Source organism: Engystomops pustulosus, chromosome 1, assembly GCF_040894005.1.
Source record: "Engystomops pustulosus chromosome 1, aEngPut4.maternal, whole genome shotgun sequence".
Lineage (NCBI taxonomy): Eukaryota > Metazoa > Chordata > Amphibia > Anura > Leptodactylidae > Engystomops > Engystomops pustulosus.
This window is the reverse complement of record NC_092411.1, coordinates 131,701,426-131,726,582: the sequence shown is the minus strand read 5'-3', so window position 1 is coordinate 131,726,582 and position 25,157 is coordinate 131,701,426. Positions and strand designations below refer to the sequence as shown.

Below are 25,157 nucleotides of genomic sequence, written 5' to 3'. Positions count from 1 at the left end.
TTGGTATAGATGGAAACCATGATGGACAGGTTAGAACAGCTTGTATTTTTTGCAATCATTGTCTGTACTTGGGCCTTTTCAGATAAAAAAAATCACCCAATTATACTTTTCCTTGTCACACTACAATGAGAATGTTATTGCCCTGAAACAAAATGTCTTCCCCCGGCATCACGTGGGAGCGATGTCAACTGGAGCGCTCTCTGTACTCGATGGTGCAGACCGACGCTCTATCTCGGTCCTCCACGCCGCCTCGTTGGTTGTTCTCCTTTCTGGCTGGTCCTGCGTTCTGAGAGCTGCAGCGGCTGAAGTGAGGAGGAGGAGAGGGCGGGGCTTGGGCTGCTCGCTCATCTGATTGTACGCTAGTCATTTCTTCTTTATCCACTTCACGCATCCTCCTCTCCTCAGCCTGAAAGAGCCCGGGCCGGCCATGGACACGCAGAAAGTAAGCTACATATTATTTATAGCGGCCACGCGTTTATAGGTCCCTTATAAATAGCAGCAGCCTGTTCATTCATTGCCTCAGTGGCGGGAGGTGTAAGAGCTGGAGATCGGGCTGTGCTGCTGCAGGGACAATAGATGCAATGGGCTGCATTGTGCTAGGTAGTGCATGCTGATGCATCATGGGCGTGGGTCCTCAGGTTAGAGCATCATGTCTTATCCTTGTTCCTGTATCCTCCCAGATCAGGTGCCTCTCCCTCAGGGCAGTGAGCACAGCGCCCCCTGTACAGGAGGCATCAGCTGGGCAGGTGTCTCTCCAGCATGGGTGGATGAGTTAGCGGTTATTGTTTATGCAGGGAGTGATGGTGGCAGATGTGGCCTGTGTCATTATTATGCAGTCCTGTGATTGCCAAGCTCGTACAATGGAGTCGTGCACTTGTGCTAGTTGGTTGTTGCTGCTCGATACTTATAGGTTTGGGTGTATCCCATCAAACGAGAGTGAAGACATTGTAGATACCTGCATTATATTCCTTAGATGAAACTCCATGAAACTGATCACTGGCATGGGCATGGTAGGGGTGTGGCATGGGCATGGCGTATTGATCAGAGCTAGGCAGAATTTGTAGCACATGTCTGAGAGGTCAGAGCCACGCTAGAGGTGGTTTAGAAATGTAGGCATGCAAGCGGGTCATACAGCCTGTACTATCTGGTCATGTAGGCGACCGGTACCATACACACAGGATCAGACGTGATACATGTTTAGTAATGCCTGCTTCATCAGTAACGTAATTAAGACTCCATCTGATACTACAGAATTGGCAGTACCAGCAGCTGCCCACCACACAGCAGGGCCATATTTTAGTAATATGTCACTATATACAAGTGAATACATAATAGTGCGACTCCCAAGGCCTCATGTACATGAATGTGTAATAGAGCTTTGTGCTAGCTGTTTTGCAGCTAGGCCCCATTACTTTTTTTGTGCTCATGCCGACTCCCCACACCACAAATTATAGAGCAGGTACTATTCCTGCCCGTCTTTGTGGCCCAAATAGTCATTGACATCTATTTCTATTGACATTGTCATCAATGTCAAACGGGCCGCAAACAAGGGATCACATTCCCCCGTTGCATACTTTCAATCTATTCATTGTGTTGGCCCACTCACTGAAATGAATTGCGATAGCTCCAATACATCAGGCTAATGATGTATAAATCCATATGATGACAGTTGCCATGGGTTGTTACGCAGCACAGGAGGACTTCATAAGTTTTCTTCAGTTTCTATGAGTCACATTTCTACGGTAGAATATTGTTCTATACAGAGAGAGACCTTATTTATCTATGGATTTTAATGCTGCAACATCTCCCTATGCAAAGCTCTTTGTTTTGCTGGCAATAGCCATCTACTCTGTGGATTCCCAGCTCCTTATATCATAAATGTGGACATAAAAATGGATTTATGCATCCATACAATTACTCCCTTATGCCTCTGGTTGCCCAAGAGTTTTTCATGGGTCTGTAAGAGACATTGGACTGCATTAGAATATAAATAAATAATATAAAAATAAAAACAGAAACTGAAGAATATGTCTGCCACATGGGAACATGCTGTCAGATATCCATGCCAAAATCTTCCCAAACCTGTAGCTGGTGTAATGGAGATCCATGTAAAATCTGACATCTGGTGTGAACAGGGCCTTGCTGTACTAGACCGGCACTCCATGACAGGTGTTAGATCGCTGTATTTAGAACAATATGACTACATTAGTGAACTGGAGAATGGTGAAGAAGGGTACTGGTTGTGGGTACTTGTAACTAAAGATAAGAAATGCCCTCAGTAAGGTATAGATTACATTATTACTATTGCAGTGGATGAGAACATTATGAGGTATAAACTATTTTCTATACGCCCAGAGCCAAGAGACATCACATGACAATCATCTGCAGCCCTGGCTCCATAGCAGCAGTAAGTGTCCTTAGGGTGTGTCTCTGTCCACTGAATTAGGGGATCTTCAGAGGGGGACAGCTCTGAGAGTGTCCTTTCATAGTAGCTTCATTCCAGAGGTGCAGAAGACACAACACAATTCCAACACCTTATGAGTTATTAATCATACGTACAGAGGGAAATCTATATGTTATGTTATGATCAAGAACTCAGTGTTGGAAATGCATAAACATGTACCTGTCGTGTCGTGTGTTCTACTGTGCTGATATAAAGTTACTACACATGTGCCTGTAGCAATTGTAAAAGTGGACTTCACCTTCATTCAAGATTGCAGCATCAAAGGCACAGGCTGCGTTGGTAACTCTTCCTGTCACACTTGCTCAGAATAGAGTTTCATGTTCTTGGCTATATATATCCATATATCCATGTTACTTGTGTATTTTGCTACTTTGACCCTGTAGTCCCCCCTACTATACATATACATCAGGTTGTTAGAACACTTTTCTGCTGAGGCAAAGGTCCTGAGATATAAAAAGCCACTTAATTTCATCATAAAGTAGAATATTATAAGTGACTTTAAAAAATAAAAAAGTTAACATATTTTCAGTTTTTCTGTTTTAACGTTTCGTACATGTAGTGGTAGAGCTTCAATTCTAATTCTGTTTATATAGTAAACTATTAAAAGTTATTTAGGAAATTGTAAATATTCTTATTTTATTGCTGAACTAAAGAAGAGTGGATGTAATAAGAGCACCAATTTAAAGTATTTTCCTACTCAAGTTTTCCATGGGATACTGTCAGAACTTGCTGAATTACTCTGAATGCAATCAGATTTAAGGCTTCTGTGCTTGAAAACTACACCCAGAACTGCCTTTCATGGACAGCTGCCTTTCAGGATCTTTTCTTTAGGGAAAGCTGTATTTTTTGTGCAGCTGTGGTTTGAGTGTTGGACGGCTGAGCCAGTGAGCTTCTGGGGGCGTTGTTCATTACTCCCTTTATATTCTGCCAAGTTCCATTCATCCATGCTGGTTATTGCAGTCTTTTTCTATATCTTGTGCTATTGCTATTACTTTGCTAATCTGTGAATCAGACTTCTGATACTTTTTTGACTATCTCTTGCTATATGATTCTGTGCCTTTCCACCATCTTGGATTTGACCCAGTTCTATCTGACGTTGCTTGTCTGTCAGTGTCTTGTCTTTCCTTGTGTTAACACTGGCCTATCTGATTTCCCTTTACCTATGCACTCCACCATACAACAGCTGCCAGACTTAGTTTTCCCTCTCACCATGCAAGGTCTCTCAGGGTCCGTTTGCTGGTTCCTAATATTGGGTTTGCTCATTTCTGCCGTGGGCTGGGTTTTTGCAGGGTCAATTTGCCACCACTTACCCAGTGTGACAGCTTACAATAAGTCTGGTTGTGGTAGTCCGTTTCATATACCTGTTCCTGTTATACTCGCTCTCTGTGACTTTCTACAATATTCTACCATTACTTTTGCCTGTACCTCGACCACTCTTTTGACTCACGATTTTGTACCATGCAATAGTGTAGATTTAGACCTGGTTCATTTGACTTTGCTTGTTGACTGCCTTGTGTTTATTTGTCTTATCTGCGTTGTGTACGTGTTCACAATAGTGATCATCACTCTGCAAATCTGGCAAGAGGGAAAGGACAGAGTTTGCAGAAAGAAACCCAAATAAAATGTGCTTATGCCATATATGTGTAAAGTGTGAAAAGCTAAAACTAGATTCCAGCAGGAAGAATTGGAAATATGTTCTTGAAGTGTGTAGTAAAACTATGCATATACCGTAGTACCTGATATTTTAAAGAAAATCTAACATCAAAAGCGAGCATGATAAACCAGGGACACTCACTCATAAATCCAGACACATTGGGACACATTTACTTACCCGGTCCTGTCACATTCCCCGATCCGGACTGTCCGACGAGGACGAAGTCCAGCGCAATTCACCAAGATCGTGCGCCCTGCATGTGTCGCTTCCCCGCTGGGGTCCGCTGGAGTTCACCATCTTCTTCCCAGTGTATGTGAGAGCATTGTCTTGCAACACAATTTGAATTATAAATCCCGCACTTAGTCCGAATCAGTCGGGTTGTCCGACGGCCACGCCCCCTGATTTGTGTTGCATGAAAGTCGGAGCGATTGCACCAAAATCTGAACGCGTGCGCCAAAAGCCCCAGTTAAATGCGCCGCAAATTGGAAATTGTCAGGAAACCCAACGGAAATGCGGTCCGTGGACCCTTAGTAAATGTGCCCCTATGACTCCATATTTTCCTTTCTTCTAATATAAACATTTAAAATTATGCTAATGATCATAATGGCTATGGGGGTGTTGTTAGAGCCTTTTAGTGCTGCAGATACACAGGCTGTTACATTTTAAAGAAGCACTTTTCCTCCCACTACTGCTGAGATTACAGGAAGTGCAGGTGGGAGGGTGAGACTCAGAAGTTCCGCTGCAGTGTAAAAGCTTGTGAAGTCAGAGCACAGAGGGCTTCTGTATATATATCATGCTTTGAGTTTGATGGTAGATTTCTTTTAAATGATTTGCTTGTACATAGTGTCCAATTAATAGAAAACATGAGAATATTGTGAGTCTCTGCAGAGACCGGTGTTGGTGTTATACAGGCAGAGATGTCGTAGTCTTTGTCAAGGTAAACAGATGGACGGCACGTCCGGGAATATGCGGTGCTCCGGGTACGGACCAAGCCAAGTAAATATAAATGAAGAGATCCCGGCACTCGCAGATTCTGATGCTTAAATTTTAATGTTGAGGAAAGACATACATCAATGCAGGAACGTCAGTGGAGAACGCGTTTTCGGCTCCTAATATGAGCCTTTATCAACCATAAAGGCTCATTGGTTGATAAAGGCTCATATTAGGAGCCGAAAACGCGTTCTCCACTGACGTTCCTGCATTGATGTATGTCTTTCCTCAACATTAAAATTTAAGCATCAGAATCTGCGAGTGTCGTAGTCTTTGTGTCCAAATGAATTATCGCTTTTTATCGAGCAGCTCAGGCTGAGTACACTTCACAGATGTTATTTCTATAAGTATCCTCTGTTATTGGGGCATGACTTCAGAAGGTGTAGAGGGGGTGGTCACACTGAGGGGGTCTGACGGGTTCCATCATAAAGTGTTTGTTACTTTACCTGTCAGAATTGTACAGCAGCATGTCCCACTTGTTCACAGTTTGTGTTTGGTATTTCAGCTTTCCAGTTGCAGTACCTGTCACAATCCATGAATAGGTGTTGCAGCCATATTTTCTAATCCTAGACAAACTTTCTGTACAAAATAGTCACCGTTATTTACAGTAATTATCTAGGATGAAATAAGACTGTTATTTATCATCCTTTCCTAATATTCCCTGGGCAATGTTGGCTCATTTGGCTTATGGAGGCGGGGGGAAGGGAATATACCAACTTGAGCCTTCACATGTGATCTTATGAATTCCCTGGATCCCAGTATTTCCGGACTACTCCATTATGGATAGCATTGCTCGTAATGAAAGCCACCAGTTCACTTTAAAGTATAAACCTCTCTCATTGATTTTGTCATTACTACCTAATGTGTAAGGGCTTGACCTTCCGTCTTTTATGGATGGTAGGATTGTCTCTTCTATATGTCCAACTAATGAACAGTTAATTTCTAAGAACTAAGCAATAGAGACATACCGGTATTTAGAATAAGATCTGCACATGTTAATTTTATCACATCTAATGGTTGTGCGTAGGGTATACCTATATGATCTATACCGGGAGTCCAACTGCTTCCACCCCTATTGATTAGGAGAACAAGGAACTGAAAATCTCCTGAAGTTGCCCATACTGAACAGAGGACCGGTTAAGAATGTGTTCACTTTTATGGCACATCCTTTATGGCTTTCTAGGAAGGTATGAAAAGACTATTTTATTTTCATTTTGAGACCTTCCTATGTTAAATGAGACTATTGTTTGTGGTGTCATGACGACAACCCCTGTCTAGATGATCTATATCGACATTGGCTCTGCTTCTGTAAGACTTAACAATGAACCGCTAACATTGAGCATCACCTGTTTTATACCATCCATATATACGTGGATGACCTTTTATATGGCCTAATGTATAAACAACCACCACTTCATCTGGTATTGGAAATGCTTGCCTGCAGTAGGGGGTTTGAACAAAAGTTTAGATAAAATTAGAATTACCCTTCAGATGTATCTGCTGAACTCACCAATGAATTCACTTTCTTCTCTTGTGTCTTCTTAATCTACTGAACAGATCAGTTTACCAGCTGTCACCGGAAGCATTGCAGGTTCATAGGGTCTAGGATGTCAGGGTTTCTCAAAGTGTGATTCAAGCTATAGAAACTACAATATGTAGGGCATGTAGAGTTACACAGATATTTTATCCTGTATATTGTCAGTTGTAACATATGCTAAACCTGGGAGATCGGGTAATTGCAGACATATAATACTAGGGTTGAACTGATCTCACTGCTGGGTAGCCAAGTCACTAAAACCTGCTTCTGCTACCTGCATTTTCTGTTGTAATCTGTTGAGCTTTATACCTGTCTTTTGAAGCATTTTTTGGTAAACAGGGTTTGCTGGCGCCCTATTCTACTACTGAATAGGTAGTTTGTAGTTGATCATGGGTGTGCAACACTCAGGACTTCTGCCGATTAGCTGCTATACATAGCTATAGTTCTATTCCAGGGTCCACGGAAAATCCCTTTAACGTTAAATAATAATTGAAAACAAGAGCACAGGAATTCCACTATAAGATTTTGGGCACCTGCTACCATCTCCAAATTGAGCCTTATTTTTGATAATTTAGCAACTTTATTTTAACCCCTGGTCAGCGGTGCCTGAATATCCAGGTACATGTTTTCATATCTGCTCTTCTTTAAATGCTAATATGTTTGGAACAGCTTTACATATCTTAACCATTTTTCCTTGGAGACATGGGAGACTTTATCTTAATAGAATAGTTTTATTAATAATATTTTTTATATAATTAGCAGTCAAATAACTAAAAATTTTATAAAAATCCTCTGCTGGGGGGCGGCATCCATCACTCCCTTTATATTCTGGCCTGTTCCATCAGAGTATGCTGGTTATTACAGTATCTTTCTTGTGCTATTGCTATTACTTTGATAATCTGTGTATCTGACGTCTGCTACGTTTTTTCGACCATTTTCTCGCTATTTAATTCTATGCCTCGCCACCACCTTGGGTTTGACACAGTTCTGACTGTCGTTGTTTGTCTGTCTATTATCTGTTGTTTGTTCTTCAGTGTCTTGTCTTTCCTTGTGTGAACACTGGCCTGTCTGACTTCCCGTTACCTGTCCGCTCCAACATCCAGCAGCTGCCAGACAAAGTAAGTTTTGCCTCTCACCTTGCACGGTCTCTCAGGGTTTTTTAATAGCAGGCGTGAACACCGTAACGGAAATAGTGTCCAAGCGTCAACACTTTTTCATCCATAAATATTTGAATAAAAATGATCAAATTGTCATACAAGTCCCAACATGATATAAATAAAATTAATAAAATAATTTGTATAAAATTATTTATACAAAAGATAAAAATTTTTAAATCCACTAAAACACAATAAAACCTTCATACATTTGTTATCTCTATCATCATATTGACCCAAAGAATAAAGTAGAGCTGTCATTTGGATGCACAGTGAAAGCTGTAGAAACAAAGCCCACAAGAAAATTCTGCATATATGTTTTTTTATGTGTCATTTTCATCGCACTTAAAAGTACAATTTGTTCGGCAGATAACAAGCCCTCACTCATCTCTGTAAGTGAAACATTTTTTAAAAAGTTATTGCCGGAAAACAAAAAAAAAACTTCCAGCTTCCTTGAAACAACTTGATTTCTGCATGATACTATCAGAAGAGCCTGTGGGTTAACAAGATAAGAAATTATACTAGATTTGCATAGTGGACCAGATTAGCCATTGTGATGGGAGATGTAAGGGAAGCTTGGAGTAATTCAATTACCACACTCGTCTGCCGTGAGGAGCAAATCCATTTTAATCTCACATTCATTAGTAAGAAGTACAGTATTAGTCATTTGCTGTACTTCATTTGTCTGTCTTCTGTAATATGCTAAGGGGATGTACGAAAAAGGAGGTTTTATTTGTACAGTTTACTAATACAGACTTCATTCCTCCGTGATTGTTTCTATTACCATATATACTCGAGTATAAGCCGGGTGCTGAAAAACCCTAACTCGGCTTATACTCGAGTCAAGGAAAAATCCCAAAAAGTGTACTCACCTTCTGACGCCCCTCCCCCCCCACCAGGTCCGCTTCTACCCATCGATGCTCCGGCATTGGTTCCGTGTCCCTGCGCGGTTCGTCCCAGGCATCATGAGGTCAGCCACACGCTGACATTCTAGTGTGCGTCCCGGCATCGGCACACACTATGATGTCGCACTGATGGCACACACTGATGGTAGATGATTAGTACTCACCTCCCCACCCTGTCCCCTTTTGCTGGAATCTTATTTTTTTTTAATTAGCTGGAATGGCAGCATATTTCAGAAAAAACACTTTTCAAATTAGCTGGACGTTCTCTGCAGAGCACCTCTCTGGATGCCAGGATTTCATTTATTCCCTCTCCCAGCCTAGGGTTGTCCTGTCTACAGAGCTTGCAGAGTGTCGGCAACTACATTGGCCCTCTGCAAATCTTGTGCATGTGAGTTGCTACAGCTGGTTCCGGCGGAGACTATGCCGGAAATAAAAGTGTTGATGCCCGGGTTCACCCTTCGCCCACCACTCTTCCCGTCTGCTCTGCGCCCGACACCTAAAGCGGTTTGCAAGCTGGAGAAAGGCAAAAACTGTGCGTGCGTGTGCACATTGCCTAAGGTATACACTGTATAGATTTTTACAATACAAATATACATTGTAAAATATAAAAGGTGTTCCATTAATATTTTACGCGATTAAGAAGTGAATTCTTAGCATAAAGCAGTTAGTAACATTGTATGAACATGGCTTTACAGTATACGTGTCACCTATAGGTAAGAGTTGACCTGACAGCGCTGCTTGTAGAAGCCATGTCACACTGACAGACAGACTTCTGTGCACTTTCTCGTCCTCATCTGCTTGGTTATTTATAGATGCACTGCTGAAACGTCATCTGAGCCAAGTGGTTTATTTCTGATGCACGGAAACCAGAAACTGGTGTTCACTCTGCAGGGTACTGTGCATCTACTTATCCTAGAGAGCAAGAGGATTATGGAGGAATCCGTTTACATATTGCACAGAGAGGTCAAACCCACTTACCTCCACAGTGAAGTCCTCTTCTTTTTTTATTAGTGGTGCCTAAATATTAGGAAAACACTATGGGGCACATTTACTAAGATCCTTGCGCCAGTTTTCTGGCGTACTTTGCACAATTCTTTTATGTGGAAACTGCTTGCACATGTATTTAAGAAGTGTCCGTGCCAAATATGTGTTGGACACTAGCCTTTTGCGTTTCTGCTATTCTTCACACGGGAAATTGTTTTGTGCATCATTTCTCCAGGCAAGACATTAACAGTGTTTCACATAATAAACAACATAGATAACATTACAATCACTACCTTAATTCAAAATTTTTTTGGGGGGGAAAGGGCTGAGGGTGTGACTTAGTCCTTCACTTTCGCTACCATATGGTTAAATAGTTGCATTGCCTTAAGGATGAAGGAGTTGTGGAACTTCGTGGTACGGCAACTCACCTGGTGGTAGCCATGACGCTCCATTGCTGCAGTAGTGTGTCCTGTAGTGGGTGGGTGCCGTTTATCGCAATGATATCAAATTTCCTAAGTCATCTGCTTTGCCAGACTTGCTCTAGTGGACGCCGCTTCTCTCCAATAGGGCTCTGGGCTCTTCGGTAACCTTGTTGAGATGGTTCTTTTCTCCTACTGTTTAAGCCTCCTCCCCAACAGAAAAATGCGTAAAACAATAGGCTTGTCATCATCGTTTCGTTAAATTATTTTTATTGTTAGGGTGGAGATTTGGAATGACCTCAACTTCCTCAACAAGTTCAACCTGGTCATCGCCTTGCTGCATAACAAGTCGAATGGATGTAGGTGTTGACCTGATCAATTTCTTGCCTGTTGATTCTAATTGGTAATGTGTTTTGTTCCTCTTTAGGTCAATGACCATTTCCTTTGTTTTTTTCGATACTGATCACTAGATTGTTGCTTTCACTCTACTTTACAAAGTTGCTAATGGTATTTCTGTACTGCTCGTCGTTGCCCTTGTTGATGCAACCGACAATAACCGAGTTGTCCGAAAATTCTTGCAGGTGGCAGGATATAGAGCTATATCTGAAGTCCGAAGTGTAGAGGGTTAGGAGATAGGGGGACAGTGCGGTCCTTTGTGGTGCTCCACCGTTGCTGATGACTGTATTGGAGCAGGTATTTCCTTTTTAGACGTACTGCGGTCAGTTCCTCAGGTATCCATAGGTCCAGATGGTTAGGTTGATACCATTCCCTATCCAGCCGACCTGCCTACCTTGCTCATCCCCCTCTACTAGGCACTACATTTTTTAATCCTTGGGTACTGTATGAGCAGGTTGTGGGCTCTTTTAGGCCATAGACCAAAAACCGTTTTGCACAGGTCACTTTATTCAATAAATAATTAAATAATTGTCTACACTATGTGATCCTATGTACGCATCCAACTTTTCTCCATACTTCGGTTGCGCCTGCTCTCTCTTTGTTTAGTTGGTACCATTCTCAGTGCTCTCATCTTTTCTCTCAGGCCATCTGGTTCTATTGTATTGAAGGCACTGGAAGTGCATAATTCTGACTGAGGTTCCCCTGCGCTTTAGGTGAGAGTATGTCCCAAGCAGCAGAAACCGCACCACATAGCCCGCGCCTATCCCGTCATTGTAGGTGAACTGGAGCAGGTCGAGACGCCCCTTGACCTCCCGTTTTGGGTGCTTAATCAGGACTTTTTCAAATGACTTCATTATATGTGATGTCAGAGCAATCGGCCTATAGTTTTTTGGGCTAGTTGTTTTGTGGATTTTTTTCACTGGTCTGATGCAGAAGGTTTTCCAGGCCACTGGTACCCGTGCCTGGCTTAAGCGAACATTGAATAGATCCGCCAGCACATTACACAGCTCCATGACACACATTTTGAGTAGGGGTGGACATATCTTATCCGGTCCGCTAGCTTTGTTAACTTTGAGGGCCCTCAGTATGTCTAGTACCTCCCTCGTGCTCACTGTTGGTACCATGCCTTTGGGTTTACTTGACGTCAATTCGGTGCTGCAGGCTCTTGTTCCAGTGCTTGCTTTGTAGGGGGCATTCTTGTGCACAGTTGGGCAGTGCACCACACTGTAAAGGGCTACAGAAGTGTGACGCACACCCCATCTTAAAGGTTCACCAAAAAAACTTTGTGCACAATGTCAAAGATATGCAGTGGGCGCCAGATTCATGAAGAACTGGCACCAATGCAGTTTGCACAGTTTTTAGTAAATGTTCCCCAATGTGTGTATTATGCATAGGCTCTCAGAGGTTGACACAAGTATACATGTCTGGTCTATAGTTATATAAACTAATGAGCAATCAATAGTTGATACAGGACAGAGAGTCGCTTCTACAGTTCCCTCATCTATAATGGTAATAACGCCACAATTATTGCACAATGAATTGACATCTGGCTAAAGCGAGAAGAAATTACCCTAGTCCAAGAAAAACCTTAATACTCAACCTTATACTCAAGTATATGCAGTATATAGCCCATGAACAGGCAGCCCCCGGGTTACGTAGTGAAGAACGTCTGGGCACCTCCAGGTATGTTGATTATGTCTGTGGCAGTAGGGTACAGAGCGAGTCTCGATAGCCGTGAAGGGAGTAGTTGGTACGCCTACCAATAACCACTATTAGCACCAATATACGGATTAAATTCATCCAGACAGTTCCTATGTTTGAATATTAAAGATTTAAAGGAAAGCATCTGATTCATGGTGGATTTCCACATTCTCAGTGTGGGAGTATTGATATCATCGCAAATTCTTGTTTTGAACAAATTGTTGTAGTTGCTCTTTGTAATCAATCAGCTTTTATTTTCCCACAGCAGTTTATAAAATGAAAGCTGAGTTCTGATCGGTCGCAAAAGTAACTAGAACAGTTACCGTATATACTCGAGTATAAGCCGAGACCCCTAATTTACCACCAAAAACTGGGAAAAACTATTGTCTCGAGTATAAGCCGAGGGTGGGAAATGCATTGGTCACAACCCCCCCCCCCAAGTATATAGCCAGCAAGCCCCCAGTAGTATACAGCCAGCCAGCCCCTAGTAGTATATAGCCAGCTAGCCCCTAGTAGTATACAGCCAGCCAGCCCCCAGTAGTATACAGCTATCCCCCAGTAGTATACAGCCAGCCCCTAGTAGTATACAGCCAGCCCCTAGTAGTATACAGCCAGCAAGCCCCCAGTAGTATACAGCCAGCCCTTAGTAGTATACAGCCAGCCATCCCCTAGTAGTATACAGCCAACCAGCCCCCAGTAGTATACAGCCAGCCCCTAGTAGTATACAGCCAGCCAGCCCCCAGTAGTATACAGCCAGCCCCCAGTAGTATACTCTCCCCAATTGTGTAGCGAGTAGGAACAAGAGACCTGGGGCTAGTTATTAGATGAAGGTCTCAGCTGCTCCCAGTGATCAAACATCTAATCATTACCCATTGTGAGACAACTTTTTTTTTATTTAAAAACCCCACATATTATTTACTTCCATGTCAAGTTAATCTATGCCAAACCACAGGCAGAAAATTAACACACACTGATAATGGTTGGAGATGCAGCTAAATTCACACTACCGTTCCTTCCCTCCGTTAAAAAAGTGAAGAATGGAAGTTTGTCGGAGGTTGAACGGATCAGTTAAAAATCACATAGACATCAATGTAAATTTTATGTTATCCGTTATGATCATTTTGTCATGGATCCTTAATCCATGCATTTTTTTCTGAACGGAGGGAAATTACTGCTGCCTCCATAATTTTTTTCCATCCAAAAAACGCATTGGATAATGGATTTCTGCTTAAATGGAACATAATGGATGAAAATTTATGTTGATGTCAATTAGATTTTTGAAGTGATACATTAAAAATCCGTTAAACTTACTTTTGCAGGGAAAGAACTTAAAGAAGGAACGGTAGTGTTAAATAAGCCATACTGTCACGGCCACGGGTGCCCCTGCGACCTATATCCCCTGTCGCAGGCGCACCTGTGTGTGCCTTACTCTGCCCCGGAGCCTGCTTGTCTGCCAACTTACCTCTCCCTGCTCCAAGGACGTGTGCACCGGCTCTTTAAGATTTGAAGGGCCAGTGTACCGATAATTGGCGATAATTGGCATTCCTGCCCCTTTCTGTGTTCCCTGCAGGATCTTTGTGCTCATGCCTAAGAGAAAGCTGTTCCCTGCAAGTTATTAACGTGAATTGACCTCCCGTTGTGACCTCGGATCTGTTCCTGATTACACTCCTTCGCTGCCTGCCCTGACCTCTTGCTCCGTCTCTGACCTTGAACCTCTGCCTCCTGCATTGACCTATTGCCTGTCCCCAAACACGAGATTGCCTGCCGACTTTGTACCTCGACCTCGGCTGCCACCGTGGTTGCGCCTGTGGAGCGACCTGGTGGTACAACGCCGCAGCAAGACCAACCTGCTTTGCGGCGGGCTCCGGTGAAGACCAGGTGCCACTTAGATTCCGGTCCCAAATGTCGGCTTGTGTCATCCTCCGCGGTGGTCCAGATGGTTCACTGACCCCGCGCCTTGACACATACTTTCCCAGGTGTTTGGTTAGGTTGGTTTCTGATATCACAAGAAAGCAGTGGGTACCTGTATTTATATGTCAATTTTTCATGTAATCTAGGTACACGTGCCTTGGAAGGGTTTTAAATCAAGGGAGTGTACAAGATCTAGGTGTCAGAAACTAGTTACCGTAATTTCATAGGCTTTTTTTTAATGATAATACTGAATCCTGTTATCAAACCTACTGACTTCAGACTTTCTTTTAAAGTGTAAATGAAGATCACATTTTAATGCCATCTGCTGTTATACATATCCACCAAACCAAACAATTGCCTTATGAAAACATTTGTTTAGAGGGAAGACTCCAGCTAATACATAGAACCGCCTTGCATGTGCTAGCAATATCATCATCTCTCTATTTTATTTAACTACTTATATACTGGAATAGACAATACTGCTAATGGCTTCTAATAGCTAACAAAATGCTCATTAAGTCCTTAGCTGACCTGAAGCCTCACAATAAGGATTCTTCTCCTGGCACTAGCACTATTTGTAGATTAAACTGTCCTGGGAGGGATTATTGCTTTTATGGCATAATAATAAGATTTGCCCTGTAATCTGTGATTTCACGCCATCCACAGAACCTCAGACTGTTATATTCTTTATCATGTTGACTTAGACTGCAGCTATTAGATATTGGTCTCTTCCACATTTTATACTGCATGAACATGTTGTAACTAGATGATTATGATTATTGAATTGAACATTCTATAATGTATATTTGTTTTGCTTTTAGGAAGCTTTGCAGAGAATAATCACAACACTTGCTAATAAAAATGACGAAATTCAGAATTTTATTGACACGTTAAGTCATGTACTGAAAGGTGTGCAGGTAAGTGTTAAAATTGTAATATGCTTACAAAAGCAATCACCAGTAAATATATTGTGTCTTGTGAATTGAACCCCTCCACGACCAACCTGTCTTGGGCCAAGATGTCAAAGCACTTTTGTGGCCATTATAGCCTCATCAGGGCTTCGTTTTTGTGGTGTGACTCAAAATTTTTAATGGCATAATTTTAGGGTATATAGGGTATTAATCCGTAATTAGGGAGGAATTGGTAAAAAAATAGAAAAATTATTTTTTTTTGGTGGTTTTAATTAATAGTGTTCACCATCTGGTATAAACAACTCGACAATTGTATTCTCTGGGTCAGCACATATTGGTCCACATTACTAAGTTCCTTGCACCAGTTTTCTTTCGGACTTGCACATGTATTTAAGAAGTTCCTGCGCCACATATGTGTCCCACATGACCCTTTTGTTTCGTGGCTGAACTATTCTTCAGGCAACACCAATTTCGTCATAGAAATGGGCGTTCTGGGACCGTGCGCCACATTTATCATGCAAAGTCCCATAGGAGTGTGTTGCACGGCCCATGTAAAAGGTGCACCAAAAACACTTGGTACACTCTGCCATGGCAATGCAGGGGGCACCAGATTCGTGCAGAAGACGCGTCACAAATCCTGGCTCCCTCTGTACATTACACAAGCAAACTTCACATAGTCTGTTTTTTTGTTTTGTTGTTGTTTTGTTTTTTAATTTAATTTTTATTATACACAGTCAGTATTAATGACATGCAATCTATTAGACTATAAAATGCCACCATAAAACTGTAAAAGTGTAATCGTCAGATAGCTTGTAATTGAGCAGGAGAGTAGAGTAGAGCAGATTATTATATCATTTTGTGAGAAAAGCTTTAGTTTAAAAAATGCTTAAACTTTTCCCACATTTTCTGTTTCCTCAGCACCTCCTTCTCAATAACAGAATACTTGCAGAATATTCATGTGACATGTCCTCTTTTGTAACAGGGCCCATTAAATGTTAAAGGAGTTTCCCACCACTGAAATATTGATGACTTATTCTTAGGATAAATGATCATTATTAGTTTGTGGGGGCCCAACACTTGACGCCCCAACCCATCAGCTGTTTGAAGCAGCAGTTGCTTCCATCTCACAGGCCTGTGGCGTCACATATGACACTTACATTGCGTGTTTGCAACACATTCCCAAGCTCAGAGGTTGTACAATGTATGGTACAATGTTTGGTAATGGATTAACAAGTTCTTGTCCTTACGCTGTTAGAAGAAAGCTACATCCATCTATGTAACAATTTGAAAGGCTATTTTTTGACATACCTTATATACTCGAGTATAAGCCTAGTTTTTTAGCACAAAAGAATGTGCTGAAAACCCAAACTCGGCTTATACTCGAGTAAAAAATATATAGGTTTTACCAGGTTTTTGTGGTAAAATTAGGGGCCTCGGCTTATACTTGGGTCGGCTTATACTCGAGTATATACGGTATCTATGCAGTTTTTAGGTCTTGATAGATACAGTCGGCCCCCAAGTTACATACTAGATAGGTTCTGTAGGTTTGTTCTTAAGTTGAATTTGTATGTAAGTCGGAACAGTATATTTTATAATTGTAATCCCAGCCAATTTTTTTTTTGTCTATGTGACAATTGGATTTTAAAAATGTTGGGTTATCATAAGGACCAGGATTAACATTACAGCTTAATTGCAGACACATTTTATAACTATTACAGCTGATTATTAAAGTACTGTGAATTACCAACATCCAGAGGTTAATTTGTAACTAGGGGTCGTCTGTAAGTCAGGTGTTCGTAAGTAGGGGACTGCCTGTATAGCAGTACAAGATTGCTCTTACATTCTTCTTTATAATCTCTGCCAGTCTGCACTTTCTAGGCCCTAAATTGAGTTTAAAGAAGCAAGCAATATCTATATCAGATAGCACAATAACAACCTCTAGCCAAAGATCTAAACAAAAACACACATCGAATAGATGCGCAAAAATGTTTTTAAAATATTTCAATTGAGTAATTCAATCTGCGGAAGTGTACAGTCATTGATAATAATCGTCAACGAGGAAAATGACACCACCTTTGTCTCAGGCAGTCTTAACCTACTGTGCTTCAGACAACTTGAGGGCGTTGAGCTGGACGACCAGGGGCGTTTAGGGCTAAACTGTCCCTGTAAATACCCCTCGAACTCCCGCCCTTACAAGGTGGTGTCATTTTCCTCGTTGACGATTATTATCAATGACTGTACACTTCCGCAGATTGAATTACTCGATTGAAATATTTTTAAAAAATTTTTGCGCATCTATTCGATGCGGTTTTATGTAAATATAGTAATTAAAGGTTACGTTTTATGTCCTTTCCTACCCCTACATGCTGTTTTTGCCTAAATTGAGTTTAGTCATGTTCAAGAAAAGGAACATTGCTTCTAGTGTCCAATTTGGCTACAGGGCATCAGACAATCATTTGTGTGGAATTGACTAATGGCTGACAAGCAGATATTGCACAAGCAGCCATCTGGCACAGTTAACTAAGGAGAGAGCTGTATGCCTTCTGCTACTTGTTAATGACATCTTGTTTAGTTCCCAAAGTCTTGTTCATGAAACGGAAAATACTTAATGAGATTCTGCCTATATTATTAGTCTTAAATGGGGGTTGGTGATTTCTGTCTGCATTTTTGTTTTGAAGGCCAACTCTACCAAAGTGCTGTCAGACTTGGATGAAGAGTTTGATAGCCTTTATTCTGTGCTGGATGAGATGAAAGAGAGCATGGCTAACAATATAAAGCAAGAACAGGCCCATAAAACCCAGGAGTTACAGGTGAGAGTCTGCTTAGTTACTTTTATGTTATGAATCTCCGCATTGTGATTGATTGGTTGCTTTATAGAAAGAATATAAAGCTTCCTTAAAGGGGAAGCTCCAGCTGAATACATATGTGACCTCATGTACCCAATCTTTTAAAACAAAGTTATCCTTATATGTCCAGCCAGACTACACCATTTTTACAGAAAATACAGTCAAAATGTATACTGTGTGGTATGAATTTTATTAAAGCGGCAGTCATACACTACTGTATAGCAGTCACTGCTTTCTATACATTGGGGAATACGTTCCACATATCTCTGCAAACAAAAGAGAACATATATGCAGCATATATATGTATTATATAATAAATGCATATGTATGTGTTACATTTATTGGGTATCTGCTTTTGCATGCCAGAAACATATTGATGAGTAAACTGGCTTCATATCAAAGGGATCTACAGTATTTTAGTGTTAGATACATAATATAGACTTTCTATGTATAAATATGGTATGAGATTACTTTAGATTCAAGCAAAACAGCTTGAAAATATTGTTTTCTTTCAATAAGGAGCATTGCAATTTTTAGTGTTGCTGTCTTGGTCTTTCGTCCCCTTAATATTAGTCAAAGCCACTGGACTTTCCTCTCTCCTTCTATTCTAGAATCAGCTGTCCCAATGTACGAATGCCCTGGAGAGCTCAGAGGAGCTATTAGAATTTTCTTCACGGACTATGGACATAAAGGACCCTGAGGAGTTTTCCAAGGTACAGAAATGTGACTTTGAGGAGAAACCATATAGACATTTCATTCATCTACTATTTCAATATACACTTGGCACTCGTGGCAGCATGAACCATATGTGCTTGAGCACAAATATACTGGAGGGCAGTCGTCACTATTTCTCTATGACAACGTGGTCATAAGTGTCGCTGAGCTTTGTACTACATTTAAGTGCAAAAACACACTAAATTTGAATCTTATTCCTTCTGAAGATGATTCCCTGGCAGTATAGTCACTATTAGGATTAGGTACCCAAACTAAACAACCATCATCCTCAAAATCATCTTTTGTCATGCCAGTATCTGAAAAATATTGCTGTTATTTCCAGAGATTTTAAGCAGGTCAAGGGTGCAAAAGACTGTCATATGACACATCTCCTCTTTGCTGAGAGAAAAGGGACCTATATTGTCTGCTGCATTCAAACTTACTGGCAACATTTTAGTGTCACGGCTTCCAGCAGTACGAGTATATCTTACAGATCTCCTGGTGACAGATTCCTTTAGATCTGAATAATGTACAGTGTCACCTTATACAGTGACATGATACACACCATGCTGCTTTAAAGGACATCTACCACCAGGGTGAAGGATTGTAAACCAAGCACTTACATGCTGGTGTGTGCCCCACTATAAGGATCTGCTGTTCTTTTTTCTCCTTATACCCTTGTTTTTACAAAAAAAAGGGGTTTTCGAAATTATTTAAATGAGCCTGAGGAGCAATGGAAAGGAGCTTGGAGCCCCTCAGGCTCATTTACATAATTTTCCCATAAAAAACAAGGGCTTAAGAAGCTAAAAAAAAGAGCAGCGTCTGGCAGCATGAAATTGTGCGAATTGTGCTTGGTTTACAATCTTTCACGCTGGTGGTAGATTTCCTATAAACAAAAGTCTTCTCTAACCGCCAGACATGCAACATCACAGGAAGTCCCAAAACTTCAGCAAAAAGGTCTTTTAAATAAAAGAAAGCTACAGAGAAGGATAAACAGTGTGAATCTAAAATGCAGATACTTCTTTGGCTTAGGTGTACAAATTGGTCCACATCTGTAATTCCGAGCTACCTTTTCAAAAATTTGAACTTTTGGAGCAAAATTCTGGTGCAAAGTATGCCAACGTAAAGGTGGTTTAATTGTCTCTGACATAAATCTATTGCATTTTAAGACTGTTTAGACCACACACATCAAACACATGACCTGCTGTCGCTTTCAACCAGTTACCTAATTTTATGTGGCCATTGAGGTTTCCTACATCTAAAAACCTGTTTCAGCTTTTAGATGTGCCGTCAAAACCAGCCATGGCCAAATCTTCATTAGAGATCCTGCTTCAGGCCCCTTAATGACCCCAGCACATAAAGGTGACTTACATTTAGGTTGTTTGGGTGAAAGTCATTGGGGAAGAGGAGTACAGTTTTACAGTTTGACATTTGACATCTATGGTTTAGATGAGATTAACACAAGACAATATTTGTAAATATATTCCATAGTTTCTTTAACTCCTTAGTGACGCGGCCTGAAAAGGCTCTAGTGACCAGGCATTTTTAGCAAATTTTTGTATGCGCCGGTTTAAGGGCCGTAACTGCATGCTACCTTACATTTTTTTGGCGGTATTTTTTTTTTTTTTCTTCTTAATTTTTATTTGGGGTTAAAAGTGGAAAAAGGGCTTTTCTTGTAATTTATACTATTTTTTTTAATTTTCAAATTAACTTAAAATGAACATTATTTATGAAAATTTTGTTTCGGTCATTTTGATATATAATATGTACAGTCTTTGGCAAATGGGGAGACTATGGCGATGCTTTTTGTATTATAGCCGGGGATTTTTTTTTTATTATATTATTTTAGATATTACATTAAATGTCAATGTATTTTTATGAATATTTATAAATTTTTGTGTGTGCTTTTACTTTATATGTCCCCCAAAAGGTCATAAAAGACCCCTGGGGGACATTTTCACTTTTTTTTTTTATTTTACTTTATTTTCTCTTTGTAAGAGCCCCAGTTATGGGGGAAATGACCAGCTGTGACTAGGGATTCTGATTAGAGCTGTACTGGGTCTAACTAGACCGCATCTCCCTTCTCCCTAGACCGCATCTCCCTTCTCCCTAGACTACATCTCCCTTCTCCCTAGGGAGAAGTAGAAAACTGCAGCAACATCTAAAGCAATTTTATTATTGCTAGTAGCAGTTATTTACTAAACTTTACAACTTTGGGAACTACAGCTAGTTTCATAATATAAATGGATGAATCTTTGCCCACATAACTCTATATCAATCTACTGAGCTCCCCCTGCTGCATAGCATGCTGCTTGGAAATCACTATGGTATTTTCCCGGTGATCACAAAACATTCACTATGTGACAATTATGCAATTCTGTGCTTTGTATAAGAAACTTTGGTAACACATACAAATTCAGGCAAGTTATTACTTTAGTCTCTGTGTTCTTTGAAACAATTCTGCCTGTTAAAATTCCTACAATCGGACAATGACATGCAGAATGAATAGCTTAGTGGGCAGCATTGGGAAGCAGTGGAGCGTAGGGATGACATCACTTATCAAACACAAGAGACGTGAGAAGAATTATTTACAGCGCTTGTTACATTACCCAGAGCCATTAATAATAGGTTCACATAAAAAAACATGCCTTGTCCTTATGCTCCGATACTTCAATTCACTTTTAAAATTACTGCAGATCATTATTAAAACGATAATGGGTACTTCAAATTTCAAAACTGGACTATGCGCTATGTAACATAAAGGAATTATTATTAAATCATTAAATTCTGAGTCTTTAAACATGAATGATCTAGGTGATAAATTTCCTATTGACCCGTGTCTGAGACTCGGAACCCTGTCAACTTACCTCCAGTGAGCACCACTTCTGCTTCGCAGAGTAATGAGGACACATTAACTTGTATTTATGTACATTAATATGTTACATCAATATTGTTGAACTTGTGCTTTCACCTTCTTTTCATATTTCTGTTTTTTGATAAAAAAAATCAAGCATTGATATAATATTCCCTTTGATGCCTAATAATTAACCACTTCTAACAACATTGCTGTTTCTTGCATCATTTCCACTTACTTGTGCACAGGAAGTGGTGTTTGATGGGGTATTTCATAGACTTTGCTGTCTTCCTTCACTTGCATGGATACACTAACTTTGCTTTCTCTCTCCTTCTTGCACCAAGGCTGCCAGACAGATCAAGGATAGGTACTGTACCTTTATCCTCGTTTTACCCTTTTTTAACAATATATGTGTTTGTTTATGGCAATTATAGCATATTCTCTGATGTGTTCATGATACATTAGTAAATCTTTTTTACTTTCCTGGGTTCTCCAGGAATATTGTTAAACCCCAGGGAGCTGGAGTGGAAAAAATGAACACGTATTTACCCCGCTCTGGCTCCTAGTTCCCACATCAATCCAGTTCTTCCGGGTTTCGTACCTACAATTAGATGGAGGTTCTTGGTAGGTCACAGGACTTGACTGCAGGTGTCCACCTTGGACCACGGATGTTATGCAAGGTATGGGAATTGACGTGTGAAACAGACAAATGCGGTGGGCCCTGAAATTAAACCACCTTTCCGGCTGTCCCTGCCTAAAAGCCCTTCTTAGTGCAAAACAGAGAAAAGGATAAGACAATGCAAACAGAAAAATATCAGAACCAAGAGGACAATGTAGTACAACATCAGTAGGCAAGTGGATAGTCAGAGTCGTGCAATGGTCAAAGTGCTTAAAAGCTGTTATGAGATGCTAGAGCCTTGGTCCAGAAGATTGGATCAGTTTTCTTACATCAGACAGGGCTACAATGAAAGATGGGAGATATTCTGTCCATCGGAGCTGGTTAACGGATAGTAAACCAGTGTAGAATTCACAGATAACAGATTGATATTGTGTAAATCAATCAAGGCTGTTAGGAAAGTAGTAACTAGTGTTCAGACGACAGCCAGGCATCCTAAGCCATTCTTTTCGGACAGAGAATGACAAATGCACAACGGAAATCCCAATTTAAAGGGGACTTCACTTCCTGTAATGCCTCCTGGTTTCAAAGAGGGCAGTCATTGGCTGAAACAGGTCCTGTGACCTCTTAGAAACCTCTGCCGAAAAGTGTAAATATCAGAACTACACGGGAACTGGGAGCCAGAACGCAGTAAGTATCTGTTCTTTTTTCCCACTCAGGCCCTTGGGGGTGTATTCAAATGCCTGGAAAACCCTTTAAGATAATTATATTTTCACATATAGCTTCAGACACAATGGGGCACATTTACTTACCCGGTCCAGTCGCGATCCAGCGGCGCGTTCTCTGCTCTGCATTCGGGTCCGGCCGGGATTTATGAATGTAGTTCTTCCGCCGTCCACCAGGTGGCGCTGCTGCGCTGAAAGTCATCTCATCGCGCCGGAATTCACCACCTCGGACCAAGTGAAGGTAAGCGCTCCCCAAGCGACACTTTTTCGGTTTTTAAATGCGGCGGTTTTTCCGAATACGTCGGGTTTTCGTTCGGCCACGCCCCCCGATTTCCGTCGCGCGCATGCCGGCGCCGATGCGCCACAATCCGATCGCGTGCGCCACAATCCCGGGGCAATTCAGGTACAATCGGCGCAAATCGGAAATATTCGCGTAACACGTCGGGAAAACGCGAATCGGGCCTTTAGTAAATGACCCCCAATATCTCAGAACCCACAGGGCATCTACTTTAATTCAGAATTAGTGTAATTTTTGTCTATGGGCTATGCCTTTAGTTTCCAGCCCAGGCTGCCCTGTATATCAAGGAGAAGTGTTACTTAGTTTATTAACTCTTTATGGCTTATTCTGAAGATGCACTTTCTCTGGGAGTAAAGTTGGCTACTGCAAATTGGACTCACTTGACTCTCAAGCAGCCCTTTAAGGGGGCTATTCGTAGTCCTAAATAAACGCTATTGGAAATTAATTACATTGTTGCTCCTATTGCTATCTTAGTAGATGTAGGTGCAGTTTACTACTTCCAATTGGCAATATGGTGGGTGATATGCTGCGTACACTAAGTACTAGTTGTTTAATGAGGGTATACATTCTGTAACCATTAATTGACATATAAAGATTTTAGTATTTACAAATACACTTCTTAAAATAACAATATTTTTCCTTTCTCACGTTCTGAAATCATGCAGGGTCACAATGGCTGCAGCTTTCCGTCTCTCACTGAAACCAAAGCTCAGTGACAACATGACACATTTGATGGTGGATTTCTCCCAAGAAAGGCAAATGCTTCAGTCATTAAAATTCTTACCAGGTAATTGAATGAGTAGAATTGTTTTCAGGGAGCCTGTCACTGTGTTATAAAGCAGGAGAGGCTAAGAATACTTCATATATGTTTTAGCACAACAATTCATTATAATTTGTAACATGCACAGTGAAAATCATGTTCTTTCCATACTAATAGGAGTCATGTGGGTGACATTTTTTGCTAAATGACAGCCTCCCAGTATAAACATACCTACAGAAATGGTTGTCGATCTATGGTTAGGACCATCCATTGGACTCCTTTAAGCATAGAAGAGATGTTTGATGTTGGAACAATCATCAAGAAGCGAGGAAGCCTCAGATATCTGAGCAGAAAGGTGATTTCATGGAGGAGAGAAGTGTAATGAAGGAGCAGTGTAGTGAATGTGTGAGGCAAAGAGGACTGAATATCCAGGGAAATGGACAAGGGCGATGTCATTAATTGGGGCTGGGGAACAAGAGGGATGCATTTACATGGGACTTCATGTTAAATGTCTTGGGGAACAGGAGGAATGTATTTTTTTATTTTTAACTGTATTTATTAAATTTTCATTTTTATGAAACAAAGGAAGCCCCAACATAGGGTCATCAATACAAACTTTGGGTCTAGGACCCATAAGAAAGAGGGGGAAGGAAAGAAAAAAAAAGGGGGGAGGAGGAGTTCAGTAGGTCATTGGGATTTATTTAGTTCCAGCTAGCAGCTTTAGTCCTCTCTTGCCAGTAGTAGAGTCTTCATTCAGCTTGGAGGTCCAGAACCGTAAGGTATAGGCTGGCAGATTAACGTCTTTACAAGATAGTTCTATCTTGTTCTGGGAGAAACGTTCTGGGGGTATATTATATATATCACTCACAGCACAACTGACCACACTTTGCCATTATGATGTCTGCTATGTGGCCTCTTTAAGAGGCAGTAGCACAGCAATGTCATTGTGCTTCTGTGCCATAAGTAGATTGTGCAGTAAAGGTATGTATACCCCACTGCCTGCGTTGGCTGCAGAATCACTTGCATGTCTATCTCATTGATGCATGTAGAAGTGATTATTTACTGAAACCCCGGGGGACAGATCATCATTGGAGCTGCTGGAGCTCCCAGCCATAGCCTCCCGGAATCAATTGTGGGACCCAGAGCTTGTGCTCCAAGAGCACCAATGATAATATGGCCCTTTTTTTGCATGGGACTGTATGTTACAGGGGAGAGATGGATTTTACTTTCAGGGGGCTGAATGATGATGTACATGGAGGCAATCAGTACATGGCAGGTAATACTAATATAGGTCTACTTTACAGTAGTAATAGAGTAA

General features: G+C 41.1%; 1 protein-coding gene across 5 annotated transcripts in view; it reads left to right on the top strand.

Annotated features, from left to right (window-relative positions):
- The first annotated feature begins 256 nt into the window (after positions 1-256).
- The window catches only part of FSD1L (fibronectin type III and SPRY domain containing 1 like), a 50,072-nt gene continuing 25,171 nt past the window's right edge, over positions 257-25,157 (top strand). For 3 of the 5 annotated variants that reach the window (XM_072153686.1, XM_072153677.1, XM_072153669.1), the window contains exons 1-7: positions 257-442; positions 7,680-7,763; positions 14,937-15,032; positions 17,705-17,836; positions 18,484-18,585; positions 21,785-21,807; positions 23,745-23,866. In XM_072153686.1, coding sequence (XP_072009787.1) covers positions 428-442; positions 7,680-7,763; positions 14,937-15,032; positions 17,705-17,836; positions 18,484-18,585; positions 21,785-21,807; positions 23,745-23,866 — 574 coding nt within the window. In that variant the 5' untranslated portion in view covers positions 257-427. The remainder of the gene's footprint in view (positions 443-7,679; positions 7,764-14,936; positions 15,033-17,704; positions 17,837-18,483; positions 18,586-21,784; positions 21,808-23,744; positions 23,867-25,157) is intronic. The other 2 variants (XM_072153695.1, XM_072153702.1) reach the window with 2 other exon arrangements.